Below are 16448 nucleotides of genomic sequence, written 5' to 3' on the forward strand. Positions count from 1 at the left end.
GTGCAGCAGGAAGAGCGACTGGGCCAGGCTGAGGAGCCAGGCCCCCCGAATCTCCTCCCAGATCCTCCTCTGCCTGGAACACAGCTTCCCTGAATCAGGCGGACACTGTCCTGGAATCCAGCACCTTCTCTCTGTCACCCTGGACTCGGTCCTGCCTCACATTGTGGGCGGAGAAGGGCTGTGCCTTCCAGGCGTTGCAGCCGCTGGTCAAGGTGCTGAGCCTCAGCAAGTCCTCGCTCTCTTCTGCTGTGCAGAGCTCTGTGCCTTGGTCATGGCATCCTAGGGCTCTGGGCTGTGCCACCCCAGCCTCTCTCTCTGAAGGACCATCCATGCAGTTACCTCAGCAGCTGACCCAAAGCCTCCCTGGACGGACTCAGGACCCGCGGCCTGGCTCTGAACCTTCGTGGAGGCAGAGACTTTGGAGAAGCCACCCTCCACTGCACAAGCCATGCCGTCACCTGAGGCACTGAGGCTGAAACGGCCTCCAGCTGTCCATGAGCCATGAGCGAGGAGGGCTGCTCGGTGGACACTGGAGGCCAGGAACACGGGGCCTGTTGCTGCATCTGTGAACCCCTGCCATCTGGGGCCTCCGGAAGGCTTGCCCGTTTCCACAGGAGGACTGATACACATGGGCAGCAGACTCCGTATTCTCCCCACTTTCCACATTTTAGAATTTTGTGCCTTTAAATTGGAAAACCTTTTGGCACATTGGGTCATTGTCACCGATTGTACCCAGAGGGCTCCTATGTCCTCACCTGCAGCGCCCACCCCCTCCCCGGGGGAAGAGCCATGGTGTGGAACAGTCATGTTCTTCTCCCTTTGCCACAAGAACATGTTTTCCAAGTGGAGGCTGCTCCTCAGCCTGGACACCGGCATGTAAGACATGGGGGCAGAGCTGCACCACCGCCCGCACCATCGGCTGGGACACGAGTGAGGAATGAAGGCTCTGTGGCGATGGCCGAAAAAGGAGTCGATTCAGGATCTGTACTGAAGGTCCAGCACAAAGGGTTTGCTGATGGGCTGGTGTAGGGGTAGGGAAAGAGGAATCAGGAATGACTCCAAGACTATGGCCCCAGCAGTGAGAAGAGGACTCAGGAAAGGATAGGCTTACCCCCAGCAGGTACACAGCCCAACGGCAGCACACAGCTCCGTGGCTGTTCCTTGAAGGGAGCAGACAATGTGGAGTGCAGAGGCTTGGCGAACTCTCCATTCTGAATGACCGAAGCCAGATTATTAAAGTGTAGTTTGTATACAGTAAAATTTATTCTTTTTGGCATATAGGTCCAAGCTTTGACAAATGCTTTTTTTTTTTTTTTTTTTTGTAACCACCCCCACAATCAGGACATAAATTACGTCCATTGCCTCTCCAAATTCCCTTTTGCTGCTCCTCCTATATATATATCCCCGGAGTGGAATGAGGGTTTGAATATAAAGGAGGAGCAGCAAAAGGGAATTTTGCCACTGATCTGTTCTCCGTCCTATAATTTTGCCTTTTCTAGAACATCCCATGAGTGGGATCACAAAGTATGTGACCTTGGAGACTGGCTTCTTTTATGTGGGATGTGAAGTTGAGACTCCGTTGAGCTGCGCATGTAAACCGTTTCTTCCTTTCTCTCCCGTGGTGTGGATGCACAGCGTCCACTTCTGAGGGCATTGGGCTCCTTCCAGCTTTTGGTGATTATAAATAAAACTACAAATATCTGAGTAAGATTTTCCTGTGAACACAGGTCTTTATTTCTCTTGGTAAACTTCCAAAGTGGGATTTCTGGCTCACGCTATAAGTGTATGTTCAACTTTATAAGAAATTGCCAAACCTTTTCCCAGAGGAACTGAACCACACTGCACTCCCACCAGCACTGGGGGAGGGCTGTTCCACTCCTCCTAGCACTCAGATTGTCAGGCTGTTTGACGTAAGCCGTTCCAAGGCTCAGTGGTATCTCCTGTGGTCTTCGTGGGTATTTCCCTAAGGACGTTAGGCATCTTTTCATGTGTTTATTAACTGTTCCTACATTGCTTTGGGTGAAGTGTCCATTTAAATATTTTGGTCATGTCTTCATTAAGTTGATTGTTTTCTTCTATTCTAGATTCCTTTACCAAATATGTGATTTCAAGTATTTTCTTCCAATCTTTAAATTAATTGTTGTATCGAATTGTTGTTTCACACCTGTCAGAATGGCTATCATCAACAAATCAGCAAATGACAAGTGCTGGCAAGGATGCAGAGAAAAAGGAACCCTCGTGCACTGCTGGTGGGAATGCAGACTGGTACAGCTACTGTGGAGAACAGTATGGAGTTTCCTCAAAAAACTGAAAATGGAACTCCCATTTGACCCAGTAATCCCATTTCTGGGAATATATCCCAAGAAGCCAGAAACATCAATCAGAAAGGATATATGCACCCCTATGTTCATAGCAGCACAATTCACTATAGCTAAGATTTGGAAACAGCCTAAGTGCCCATCAACAGATGAGTGGATTAGAAAAGTGTGGCACATCTACACAATGGAATACTGCGCTGTGGTAAAAAAGGAGTTCCTACCATTTGCAACAACATGGATGGAACTGAAGAGCATTATGCTAAGCGAAATAAGCCAGGCAGAGAAAGATAAATACCACATGATCTCACTCATATGTGAAATAATGAACAACACAAACTGATGAACAAAAACAGACCCAAGACAGGAAAGCATCAATTAGACTGTCAAACCTCAGAGGAAAGGTAGGGGAGGACAGGGTAAGGGGGAGCTATCAACCAAAGGACTGGTGTGCATGCATATGAGCCTAACCAGTGGTCACGGACAACAGGGGTTGGGGGACATGAATGAGGGGAATGTTGGGGGGTAATAGGGGAAGGAGGACACATATGTAACACCTTAATCAATAAAGAAATTAAATAATTCTTTAAAAAGATAAATTAATTGTTATAAGTGGTGTAGGGTATAACTCAGGACAGTTGTGTCTGGTGGTAGTTCCCACCATGAGAGAAGCAGACCAATAAGATCAGCACACACACATGGCTTTGCAGCTGATTGCAAAATCTGGCTGAGGTTCAAACCCAGGTGGTCACGGGAGCTCCACCTCTGACCCTGCGGCTTCTTTAGAAGTTACCGCCCTCAGCATCTCCGTGCGACAGACCCCAGTGAGTCCCCACAAGTTGAGCCTCGGAGTGAAGAGAGCTGGGTGCTCCCAACTCCCCAGGCATTCCAGGCGCTTGGTTGCTTCCAGGAACAATGTTCTCTCTTAACCCCCTGGAGGAACATCAGTGCAAAGGACACTAAGTCTTTTTTTTTTTTAAATATATTTTATTGATTTTTCACAGAAAAGAAGAGAGAGGGATAGAGAGTTAGAAACATCGATGAGAGAGAATCATCGCTCAGCTGCCTCTTGCACACCCCCTACTGGGGATGTGCCCGCAACCAAGGTACATGCCCTTGACCGGAATCGAACCCGGGACCTTTCAGTCCGCAGTCCAACGCTCTATCCACTGAGCCAAACCAGTCCCGGCAGGACACTAAGTCTTAGCAATTAGAATCAAAACCTTAGCCCTTCCCAGTTATTGTCTTTCTAGGTGGCCTCTTCAGCCACCAACAATACTGTTCTCACCTTCCTTTCCCCTCAACACCAGCTCTGAATGTTTCATTAGATCTTGGTTATTAACATCTCAAGGATAAAATTGGTGACAAGAGAGAAGGTTAGGAAGCCAACACAGAACCATCAACTTGTGAGCTGACCAAGTGAGGGCATGTGAAGAAGGCACTGCCATCTGCTATGGCCACCGCTCCTCTGAGGGGCGCCAGCTGCCCGGCCTCCAAGCATGGCCTCTTCCCCTCTTCCACCAGGCGCTTTCTTTTCCTCTCTCCGTGGCTCCAAGGCCCTTCCTGGCCCTTCACTGGTCCACGCAGCCCAGCTGGCTCCCTTCCACCTCCGTGACTTTCCAAATAAACTGTCACGTGTATTTGAAAAAGATGAAAAAAATTTACCCAACCCTCCAAGAAACTATTTGGAAAGACATACCCTCTAAATTTTTCCCTGAAAATCAACTGTTGGTAATTTACTTGGGTGTAGACAAGTATTTATACATTACCCTTTAGTTTTCTCATTTCACTGCTGAAAACTCCACCCCAAACCACAATTTGGAACTCAGACCATAAGAAGGTGTAACAGGGTGGGGTGGTGTAAGCCCTGAGCTATTTGGAGAAAGGCCTTTTGCTTTCGCTTGTTTATAACTTTATTGGGTGTTCCTAAGGTTCAAAGTCCGAGTCTCAATGAGTATTTACGTTTTCTGCCTGGGATCATGTTTGCAAATACAGACAGGAGGATGCTGTGCTGATAATAATCCAGATCCTGACTTTGCAGGCACCAGCAGCTTTTGCTGCTTTCTTGAATAAAAGAAAGCACAGAGGCCCACGCCAGCTGCCCCTCCTGGCCCATTTCTCTGGCCAATCTGAAGCTCCCCTCTCCAACTCCTCCTCCCGGGCTCTCACCCTCCCAGTGTGTGTCACTAAGGTAGACCACAGGCGGTCTCAGGTCGCCAAATGTTGTTGGCAAACGTATCTGTGGTGTGGATGAGAAGGGGGTGCTGTACAGCCATCAGTTCCTTACTGGGCAGCTCCGGTGGGCATTTCCTCAGGCTGTAACTTCTCCAGTGGAAGGTTTCAGCTGGCCTGCCCATTGTTCTTAGCATCCAGGTCACTGCACCTTTGAGAAGCCAGGTTAACACCCTCCAGAGAGCACCTGATTTTAACTAGCCTGCGATCTAATCCCCACCTGGCCTTTTCCACCTCCGTGTAATATTCCCATGTTCCCACCTATTTCCAAATGCACAAAAGAAAACACAAATTGTTATTCTCCAGAACATTTGCGACCTTGGTTTAGCAATTGTCACTTTGGACACAAATATCTCATAAACATTTCTACAGGATGTTCCTTACTTAGACAATGGCTTCCATGCACTCAAGAGGAAGACCCCATTCCCAGCCGAGCCTGCCCTCCCCACAGCCCAGCCAGAACCTGTCTCCTCAGCCTTATCTCTCCTCTCCCCTGGGGACACTGGCCATCAGCTCCTCCAAAGCGCCCCTGGGCCCTCCCCTCGGAGCTGGCTCTCATTCTCCCCCAGGCAGCCCCAACTTCTTCAGGGCCTCCCTCCCTCCCTGTTTCCCTCCTGCCGGTCTTGCATCCTGTGCTTTACTTTGCAGCAGTTGTCACAATCATAATTAATTATGATTGCAAAAAGTTTGGCTTCTCAACTAGAATGTGAACTCCAAAAGGTTAGGAATCAAGTCTATCTAGTTTGTCTCAAGTGAGGCATGGCACTTAGATTTGGCTCAAGATTTTTATTTATTTTAAAATATATTTTATTGATTTTTTACAGACAGGAAGAGAGAGGGATAGAGAGTTGGAAACATTGATGAGAGAGAATCATCTATCAGCTGCCTCTTGCACACCCCCCACTGGGAATGTGCCGCAACCAATGTACATGCCCTTGCCCAGAATCGAACCTGGGACCCCTCAGTCCACAGACCGAAGCTCTATCCACTGAGCCAAACCGGTTTCAGCTTGGCTCAAGATTTTTAGACTCGTGACCAGATTCCTCACTGAAAACCTGCCTTTGGGGCAGAGACCTGAAGGAAGGGAGGCAGGAGGAAATGTGGTTATCTGGGGGCAGAGCAGCAGTGCGAAGCCCTAGTGGGAGGGTGGCAGTTCCAGGAACAGCCAAGAAGCCGGGGTGACTGGGCTGGAGAAACCTGGAGGTGGTCTTTACTCTGCCATGATCCGTGGCATCACTTACCGGAGATGCTTCTAACCAACATCTACTCGGACGCCATGGGTCTCAAACAATCTTTACAGCCGTAGAACCCTTTCTTTAAGTGAAACATGAACTCCAGGGGCAGGGTAGGGGCTGGCTCCTCACCACACCTCACACCGGGATGGGTCACGGCCACACTGCAGAGGGAGTTTGTCTGCCCTCAGGCTTCCCTGCCCACCGGCCACCCCAGCGCCTGCCTCGAGGAGTCCGGTGGCTCAGTCACTACAAGGCGCCTTTCAGGGGCGTGAATGACGAGAGCCTCTACAGCTCCAGCCACACGGCGAGGCTGGGTCTGATGTGTTCTAGAAATTAGTTCTCTGTACTGGGACTCTCTTTCCCCCCTTAAAGCATGTTTAAAACTATATATTTTCTTTGAAAGGTAAAATAGCTTAAAATACAAGCATACACACAAAACAAAAAACAACAACACTAAAAAAGTCAGTCTCCTATGGGTGACATCAAATTATGTTGTATTTGTAGTGGAATTCTACACACGTATGCAAGCAAACAAAATTGAACTATTGATATAGGCAACAATATGGATAAATGCCACAACTATTACGTTGAGAAAAGGTACTAGACATATGGATGCATACCATAAGCCCGGGTACATGACAGCCACAAACCGGAGAGCAAGTCTTCGTTGACCGAAGTTGAAATAGTGGTTTTCTGGAGGGAAAGGATGAAAGGGTGAAAATATTCTGTCTTGATCTGGAAGGTGGATACCAAGGCTTAGTGTTTATCATCTATTAAGTCACAGGACTGCAAAATGATTTGTGCATTTTACTCCACATTAATAACAACACTAACAAAGGAAGTCTCCTTCCCTCACCTGTGGCTCCCAGCTCCCCAGTTCTCCTCCCCAGAGGCCCTTCTGCAGCTGGGACTTTACCGCCCATTTCCTCTCAGCACGGTCACCCCAGCGCTGGGGTCCTGGAACAGTGCTGGGCTGACCCCAGAGGACAAGGCTGTGGGCGCAGGGCCAGGCTTGTGTGCATGTTGTGGCTTTCTCTGTCCCCTTGGGCCCTTGGCTCCCTGCCTCCCTCCTCCACTGCCTCCTTTCCTGTCTGGGAAGCAGATGGCAGAGTGGCCTGAGGGGCGCTGCCCTCCTGCACAACGCTGTCCCTCAGGGCCTGCCTGAAAAGGACAGCATGTGCTGACCGAGCTTCAGTTGGCACATTCCTTCCCTCTTTCCTTCTCCGGTTGGATCCCGGGACTAAGCCTAGCACTTCCTGCTCCCTGGCCTCAGTGTACTTCCCTTCCCACTTCTGTTGACACGTGGATGGGGCCTGTCACAGTGGGTGCCAGCGACATCCCCCACCTCTGGCCGCATTCTCAACTCCGTCCCACCCCACCAGCACTCCAGCCCGCCCAGCCTAATCTTATCACTGGATCCTCCCCCGCCAGGACTGCGTGCCTGAGGGCAGAGGTCCGGTCAGTTTGGCGGCCGCCTTCCTTCCAGCGGCGGAGAGCCCTGAGCGCTGAGGGCTGCGGAGGGAGCGGCACAGCCCAGGCCGTTAGGTAGCCGTCCCCCGGGTTTGGTGCGGTCCTGCCCAGGGGCCAGGTGCTGACCCGCGTGCTCATCGTGCACAGGGCTCTGAGTTTCCCGAACATCCCAGGAGGAGGGAGTTAGCCTCGTTTTGGATAAAGGAGCTGAGGCCCCAGGTGTGACTGCTGGCACGTGGCTGCCTGGATTCCACCAGCCACTTCCTTAGGGAGACGCCCTGTTAGGCTCGGGGAAGCCCGGAGGGAGTCGGTGCGCGGCGGCCGAGCCGGCCCGGGGGAGGGGGGGGGGCGGCTTGCGCCACGCCCTCTGCAGCCCCCGCCCCAGCGCCAGGGCCCGCGGGGTGTGGGGCTGGAGGTGGGCTAGGGGAGCAGGGGCGCTCTGCGTGGCAGAGGAGCGCAGGGCGCGGGCGGACCCAGGCCACAGAGGCCCGCCGGCTCCGGGGCTCCGCCAGTCTCGATGCGTTGCTCGCGGCGGGGCTGTTGCAAGCCCCCGCGTGGAACTACCTCCCGGGGCGCGGTGGGGGCTGCGGGTCGAGGACGGCTGCACTGGGCGACCGGGCGCGGCTCCCAGCCCGCCGCGGGCTCCGGGCGCGGCCACGGGCGCCCGCCGGGCACGCCCGCTCCGCGGGGCCGCGGGGCCGCCGGCTGGCACGCGCGCCCCGGAGAGCAGGCAGCGCACGCACCCGCCGGCCGGCCCACGTCCGCCCGCCCCGCCCCGCCCAGCGGCGCATGCCGCGGCTTCCCATTGGCCGCGCGGGCGTGACGCGCGGGTCAGGCCCCGCCCCTCGTCAGTCACTCGCGGAGGCGGCGCCGGCAGGGACTAGTCTCGGCCGGAGACTGGCGGCGGCGGCGGCGGCTGGAGCTCGAGCCGCAGCGGCTGAGGGCGGTGCGCGCGGGGAGGAGGGGGGTCGGTCGGCGACGACTCCCCGGACGGCGTTTCTCCGCCGAGGCGCGCCGGGTTCGGCTTCGGGGCGGCGGTCCAGCCTGTCCATGACCATGGGCGACAAGAAGAGCCCGACCAGGTACCTGCCCGGGCCGGGCGGAAGGGGAGGGCGGCGGCGGGCGGGGGCCGGCGGGCGGCTAGGCCGGAGCCCCCGGGCGGGGGAGGCGCCGCTAAGATGGAGATGGGGGCGGGGGCGGCGTCGCCGCGCTCGGGCCGGCGGCCGTGCGCGCCGCAGCCATGGCGGCTCCTCCCGGCCTCCGCCGCCGCTCCGCCCAGACAAAGGGAGATTTAACCAGGTGGGCGGGAGGGAGCGGGCCGGGCGAGGGGGGCGGCCTGCGCCCGTCCGGCCGCCGCCCCGCCCGCCCCGGCCCGGGCCCGGGCCCCGGCCCCGGCCCCGGCCCCGGCCCCGGCCCCGGCCCCGGCCCCTCGCTCGGGGCGCCGAGTCCGCCGGCTTCCTGCGCGGCCGCGGCCCAGCTCCGGAGCCGCCGCCGCCGCCGCCGCGGGAGGCCACGCGGCCCGGAGGCTGCCGGGCGCCGGCGGGGCCGCGTCCCCCTTCTGGTTCCGGAAAAGGATGGGTGGGTGGTCGCCGGAACGAAGTTTCCAGCCCAGGGTTCCTGCGAAATTACCGCGGCTCACCGGCGCCTGTGATTGCTGTCTCCCCCTTCCTGCCCTCCCGCCCCTCGCCCCTCGCCCCGCTCCTCTGCAGGCCGAAAAGACAAGCGAAACCCGCGGCGGACGAAGGCTTTTGGGATTGTAGCGTCTGCACCTTCAGGAACAGCGCGGAAGCCTTCAAGTGCAGCATCTGTGACGTGAGGAAAGGCACCTCCACCAGGTACCGGGTCTGCGCCTTTTGTTAGGACTTTGTTTTAAGCGGAGGAGAGGGCCCTGAGCTCCGCGTGCTGCCCTCCTTCCAACTTGTTGATTGGGTTCTGCCATCGGCGGGTAGGTGATGTGTGGTTTTGGTTGTATTTCGTTTTGGCTGCAAAGTCTCATGTTGAATCAATGATCTATGGTTTTGTCTTATTCACACAGACATGAGTTTACTTTACACCTGTGCCCATTGGCTCGGTGTTGGCTCCCTCAGGAGAGGAAGCAGGGCTGCTGTGGATTGTAGGACAAGAGCTTTTAATTTTGGCTTCGCAGAATGTTTTTAATTTGCCTGTCTTGAATTATTTTTCTCTTTGAGAAATTTAGTGGTGGTTATACAGTAACGCTGGTTGTGCTTTTTCTGTCTTGAGCTGCAAATGTATGTTATTTTTGTGCGCTTGAAAATAAAGATTGAGCTTTGATAAAGAAAGTGCTTTTTTTTTTTTTTTTTTTTTTTGAAAGCCTAGCTGTCCTTTGGTGTGTTTTTGCCTGATCTTGGCGCAGAGCGCCCATGGAAGACGATTTTGCAAAAACGGTGAAGTGAATTGTATGACCATATTGAAGTTGGTGGTTAAAACTTTATGGTAATGAAAAGCACTGAAAGAATTTCTTGTTATTGGTGACGGCATCTTGCATCAAAGCGGTAACATGTGGATGCGCTGGGGTCAGAGTGGTTTTGTAGCCTGCCAGTCATCTTTTGACTTACATCTTGAATTTCTTTCACCGATGTTAAAGTTTGAAGTTAAACTATTCTTGATGTCACATAACATGCAGATATTGGGATAGGTGTGTGAAAGCGAGACAGAATGAGTTAGTTTCTGGTAAGTCCTTGAAGACAACTTTGATTTGCCCGAGGTCTCATCTCATCAGGGACTTGTTTGTGAATCGGTGGTATTCCAATATGACTAGTAGTACTCCATAACTTTAACTGGATATTTTTCTTTCACTAACTCAGTGTGTCAGGATATCATTGCTTTAGTTAAACCTGGGATTAAATAGGATATTGAGCAGGCTAAAGATTGTATCAGATCACTTGGTCCTATTACTGATGGAACAGTTATGTGAATTCCACTACATCTGTTAGAAATGAGACCTTTGAGTGAAAATACTCAAAAAGTGAAGGTATTTCATCACAAGTAGTTTTTAAAGTAAATTCAGGTCAATTATTTTGTATTATAAAATAGATTAATTTAAAGTAAAAACAGTCATTGTGAGTTTAATAGGTCTTTCTCTTTTTTGTTGTTAATCCTCACCAAGGATATTTTTCCATTGATTTTTAAAGACAGTGGGAGGGAGAGGGAGTGACAGAGGAGTACTGATGTGAGAGACACATTGGTTGCCTTCAGCACACTGGCACCCAGAACTCTCCAGCCCATTCTGAGGGGCCAGTGCTCTTCACTGAGCCAAACCGAGCAAGGGCTAGATTTTGTTTTTCTACCTGACTCCCCAAAACAGGGCATGTGACCACGTGGAGTGGAAGTTTGGAAATGTAGTGTTGCTTAAAGCAATTTCGAGGCACCTGTGAGTCCTTTTCCATGTAGACTCCCTCAGAGGCCAGACCTCTTCATTGCGGCTTTGTTTTGATTTACCCGAGGTGATGTTCAAGTAAGTGACTAGGGAGCACATCAGAACCTGAGAACTTCACTGGTGAAAAGACACTGACTACCAAATCTAAAGCTGGGATTTATTGCTGGGACTACTTATCTCACATAATGAAATGCAGTTCAGTTTTTAGATGTATTAAAAATCTGACTCAGTAAGATTTTTTGGAAGCATGTGGAAGATTTTGACTTTAAAAACAATATGAAAAAAAGGAAAAAATATGGATGTTTAAAGTTCTTTTCAGAATCACAGATGACAGTGAAATTCAGTTTTTATGCAAACATTAGTTAAGATACTTTAGAGTCTGTTCAGGAATGGGATACTCACCTAGTATCTTTAAGGATCTTTGTGTAGTTTTTTTTATTGAGTAGGCTTTGAACACAGATTTCAGAGACCTGAGGACTTAATGTCTTATCAGCTCATGATAGATACTCTTGCCATCTAAATTTGTTTCAGTTTGGTTATTGCCAGTATTTTGGTGTTTTAGAGCTATTCTAGAAGTCATCACTAATGGAAGGCAAATAATATTTGTACTTCATGTGGAAAGGTAAATTTCACAGGTTTTCATCTTATCCTACTTAGCGTGTTGATTAATTTTTCTGATTCTAGTTACTTCATGGTTTTTTTCCTGGGGCTTTTTCTTGTAATTTTCTCTGTACTTCAAAGGTTTGACATTTTCTGCCTTGCATAATGTTTTAGTCAGACTTGATAGTGATGGTAGTAGAAAACTTGTTGCTCAGTTTTTGGATGCTGGGCAATACGCAAAAATTTGTAATTTTAAGTAATAAAAGGGTTTTTCTAACCTGTTGACTGGCATAGAAATTGGGCTTTGTGTTCTGAACTAGTGTTTGGTTTTAGAACAGCAGCTGGTTGGCTGTTCCGAGGTGATTTTTGAGTTTGTTGCCATCATTGACAAGCCAGCCAAAGAAGTGAGCTTTGAATTACCGGTAGTGCAGTAGGACTCAGAGCTGTATTCATCCTCTGAGAACAGATTTGATATTATCTAAATGTCCTTATCTAGAGGATATTTTTGTATTCTCTGATGTGAAAGATTCTGCCCAAGACACGGGGGAGAGGAGGAGGCTGGTAAAGGTTGGTAAGATATGAGCTGGAGTGACCACACTTCAGTTGTGAAGGCCTGAGAGAGGTATGAAAGTGATGGGCGGTTGGAGCAGTCTGGCTTGGGGATCAATTAAGAATCCCCCTCCCTGTACTTCATCAGAACAGGAGAATTGATTTCTACAAAATGACCTGCTCACTCTTCATTATTACTGCCATATATACCAAATATATTTAATTCTGCAGGGGGGTCCTGAAAGTGATTGAGAAGGTAGTTATTCTTTTTGGAGCAGCATAGAGCAGAATGAAAGGAAGTTGAGAAACTCCTAAGGAATATGCTACGGGAAGAAGGAGGGAAAACTTACTAGACTACTTGGAGTTCAGGGGCAAGTAGAGAGCTTACATTTTGAATGTATTATCAGTTATGTGTTGGGGTACCCCTTGCTGGTGGTTTTGTGGCTTATTGAGGTACAGTATTCACACACACCATAACATCGCCAACTATAATGACTTGGGGATTTTGAAGAGGGTGGGATGCTCCCTACAGACCAGGTCAGAGCATTTCCCTCCTGGGTCTCCCCCTGCCTGTGGTGTGGTTCACCATGAAGTCTTGGCACTGGCACCTGAGAGGCCACTGCAGTGGGGAAGGCTGCTCCTGCACCCGCCACCCGCCCTGCTGACAGCCTCAGCCTTCAGGCTGAAAAGGGAGGGCGCGTGTGTGTGTGTGTGTGTGTGTGTGTGTGTGTGTGTGTGTGTGTAAGGAGATGGTGGTGGGGAAGAAACACCATCCCTTTCTAGGTAGTAGCTAGTATTTCCCAGCCACTTCGCCAGTTTAATACAGAAAGGACACCAGCTTCTAAGAAGACCCCCCCCCCCCCAAATTGGCAGATTTATCTAACCATTGCTAAGCTGCCTTTCTTGAGTGTTGGGCAGAGTAAGTGTTTTTACTTTTAGCCTTGTTTCTGGGAATGCAGTGATGTCTTTATTGTAAAATAAGAACTACCAAGATGGTTTGCAAGTCTTGCTGATGAATGGTTTTTTTACTTGGAGCTACTGCTTAAATCACACTCACTTGAAAAATTAGAAATTTTTTGCTTTGCATATTTACCAGAGATTTAGAACTTCATTGGTCTTCAATTCCAGATTTTATCACCATGTTTAGTTGTAATCATGTTTTATTTAATCCCTGTTTCTTTTAATGCTACCTCTCTGAAAATAGTACTGTTTCTAGACAGTTTACAGACAAGTAAAAGTGAGGCATTTACTTTAGATGTGTAATGAGATTGTGTAGCTTAATAAAAAGTTGGTGCTTTAGGATATTTAATTGGAAGTTGGTACTCAGTTGTTTTGTGTGTAAATTGTTTTCCTTGTTCCCTGATTGTTTGCAGTTGTGACTGGACTTTTTCTTCCATTAAATTCCGATATGCTGACAACTCAAACTCTTTAGTAGTCATGAAGTACTTTAGAAGTTATAGGGGGTCACATACACAATTAGTGATAATGTCAAAATTTTGATCTTTGCTGAAGCTTCAAAAGTGCATCATCCTGGAATAGGTTTCAGAGAGGAAAATGCCAAGAAAGCAGAGGGAGCGGATACCTCATTGTAGCAGGCAAGCCTCTTCTCCAGGGGCTCAGCCTCCCACCACTGGGCTGTGGTTCCTGAGGTCAGATTGGTTTTATTACAGTGTTTGTCTTTCATAAAACTGCTTCAAAAAGTACATAGAAAATTACCCGTCTTCCAAATTTTCAAACCTTGTCTAACCTCTAACCTGGCACAAAAGCTGGGTCAGTTACTCTCACCCAGAAATAGGTGACCTTGAAACTTCCGATTTCTTGGTACTGACATGATCTTAGGGATGTGCACTAGTTCTTGGGGACCTGAAAGTAAATTACTTGGGTCACTGTGGTCATTTAACAAGTTTTTGTTGAGCACACAGCCATCTGGGCTCTGGCTACAGTGGTATAAAGACAGATAAGGCCCCTGTTCCCACGGAGCTTAAAATGCGATGGAGAGAAAGAAAATAGATAAACAAGATAATTTCAGCGAGTGGCAAGTGCTACAAAGAATTTAGAGCAGCATCAGGAACTTTATAATCAGGAATTTATTACTATAATAAAATTTTCAGGTCGCAAAGGAGGGCAGAAATAATACCTTACTTTACAAAACCTTTGCTTAACAATGCTTTTCTCTTTTTTTTGTTGATTTGAGAAGGGAGAGGGATAGAAAGATAGAAACATCGCGGAGAAACATCACTGATAGGCTGCTTCCTGCTCTTTCTGAAACTTTCTAGGAAACAATAGTGCTTTCTTTTTGAAAAGGGGATAGTTAGTCCTGTAGGTTGCTTGGAACAGTAGAGTTGGAACCTTGGTGTACAAGCTACTCGCAATTTTTTAGTTGCTGGTTGCATACTAAACCTAGGCAGCTAACTTGCCAGTATATCTTTTTTTTTTTTTTTTTTTTATGTATGTATGTATGTATGTATGTATTTAGAGAAAAAGGGAGAGGGATAGAGAGATAGAAACATCGATGAGATAGAAACACGGATTGGCTGCCTCCTGCATGCCCCCTTCTGGGGATCAAGTCTGCAACCTGGGCCTATGCCCTGATGGGGAATTGTACCAATGACCTCTTGGTTCATGGGTTGATGCTCAACCACCAAACCACACCGGCCAGACTGCCAGGATATCTTATTAGTTACTGGGTGGGAGGTTCAGAATGGATTCAGTTGTGTATTTGTTAAATGTGGCATACATTTACAATGTGCTTCTGCAGATGCTGAAGAAATTTTAGGATTAATAAAAAGTTCCTTAAGTGGCAAAATAGTTCTCAGTACGAATTCATAATTAGTACTTCAGGGTGACAGTAGGTCTCTGAATGTCTGCTTTCCCACTTGAACTAGAACATTCCACAGTCTTTCTGGCTCTTCTCTTTCGCCCCGTCACCAGGGTCTTTTCTCGGCGGCATCTTCCTTCATACTCCTTATCACTGTGCTTCCTCTTGTTGTTTTTGCCTGTTGATTTCAGTAAGTGTTTTGAACAGCACACATATGAAGAATTGTGCAGTCAATGATAAGACCTGATGAACTTCCACAAAATGAGCACACCTGTGTACCCAGCACCCCGGATAAGAAGCAGAACAGCACGAGAACCCCAGAGCCCCTGGTACGCTGTTGTCACCCCCCTTCCCCTGCCCCCCACTTATAACACCTGAGATGAGTTTTGCTTATTTTTGAAGGTTATATTAAGTGGGTTGCACAGTATGTACACATCTAGGTTGTGAGACACATCCCGTTGGGTGTGATTTGCTTATTTTACCAGGGCTGTTGAGTCCTAAGAATATCTGAGAGCTCAGCTGTGCATACAGTCCCTTATGGTTCTAGAGATGGGTGAAAGGGACAAAACCTGGTGTGTGGAACTTTCTAGAGTACATACATGGAAGTAAGCTTTGTCTCTCATCTGTAGTATTGTCCATCAGTCATTTATATTTCAAGATATTGGTTAAATGGACAGGACATTTCTGCTTTCAGGGAACCTAACAAACCTGTTGTAAAGTTAAGACCATAGGAAGATAACCAGTGGTGAGAAGCAGCCAGTGAGGGAGTGAACTTTACGGCAGGCGTGGGGTGGATGGTATGTGGCAGAGAACACTGCTTTTCAGAGGAGGCAGCCCCTCAGTCTGGGCTGTGAACTAGGGTGTGTAGGGTATGAGCAAGTGAAGTAGTTCTGGTTCCCTCCTGCCTCCTTATTAACGGTGCCTCTTCACATGGCGTCCGCCCCGTCCGCCGCTCCCACAGGCTGGGAGTCCCTAGTACCATGGGCGGGCATGGGACACACACCCAGCTGGTGCGGGGGCCTCTCCTCTTGGACAACTTAGCTCACCTCCTGGTTCCCCCTGCCACTAGGTACAGCCCAGGTCCTGAGCATCACAAAGGACTTTTTAGTTGGTTCTTTACTGTTTTTTCTTTATTTTGCCTTTTTGACATGTCTTGTTTGTTTTCATGGCTATGGTTTATTACAGTAAAACAGTGTTTTTCAACCTTTTTTGGGCAAAGGCACACTTGTTTCATGAAAAAAATCACGAGGCACACCACCATTAGAAAATGTTAAAAAATTTAACTCTGTGCCTATATTGACTATATATAAAGTAATTCTCTTGAATAGGAATCAAATAAACACAAAGTATTTTATAATTTATTATGAAATATTAAGTAAACAAAATAGTGAAAAATTATAAAATTCTTGTCTTGTCTGCACCTACGGCACACCAGGCAACAGTGTGCTGCGGAACAGAGGTTGAAAAACGCTGCAGAAAAAACATAAAAGCAAAGGGGGAAAGGGACGGAGCCTGGCTGTTCCTTCATAAGCAGTTTGTGCATTTCATACCAAATTTCTGGTGTTTTCCAAGCAAGGATTATGCTGTCTTGTTTCCATGCCTTTACCCAGTCTGTTCCTCTGATTGTCTTTTGGAATGCCTTTCCTTTCCTTCTGGTCTTGGGTCCTCTTGTCTGTGCTTCTGGATGCTGCCATCGCCCTCCATTGGGATAGACCTCCGCATGACAGTGGGACTGTTACCATTGATCACTTTTGCTGTTTTCATCTTTGTTTTTGGCGGGACCTTTCTTTTCATAGCTTTATTTTCCTGTCGGTCACAGTGCCTGGCACTGG

At 48.9% G+C, this 16448-nt stretch overlaps 1 protein-coding gene across 1 annotated transcript in view; it reads left to right on the forward strand.

The window, feature by feature from the left end:
• Positions 1-8121: 8121 nt before the first annotated feature.
• The window catches only part of RYBP (RING1 and YY1 binding protein), a 74757-nt gene continuing 66430 nt past the window's right edge, over positions 8122-16448 (forward strand). The window contains exons 1-2 of the mRNA XM_084902098.1: positions 8122-8334; positions 8962-9087. Of these exons, the coding sequence (XP_084758224.1) occupies positions 8303-8334; positions 8962-9087 (158 nt within the window). The 5' untranslated portion in view covers positions 8122-8302. The remainder of the gene's footprint in view (positions 8335-8961; positions 9088-16448) is intronic.

The sequence above is a fragment of the Pipistrellus hanaki genome (assembly GCF_964339955.1).
Source record: "Pipistrellus hanaki genome assembly, chromosome: 13".
In the NCBI taxonomy this organism is placed as follows: Eukaryota; Metazoa; Chordata; class Mammalia; order Chiroptera; family Vespertilionidae; genus Pipistrellus; species Pipistrellus hanaki.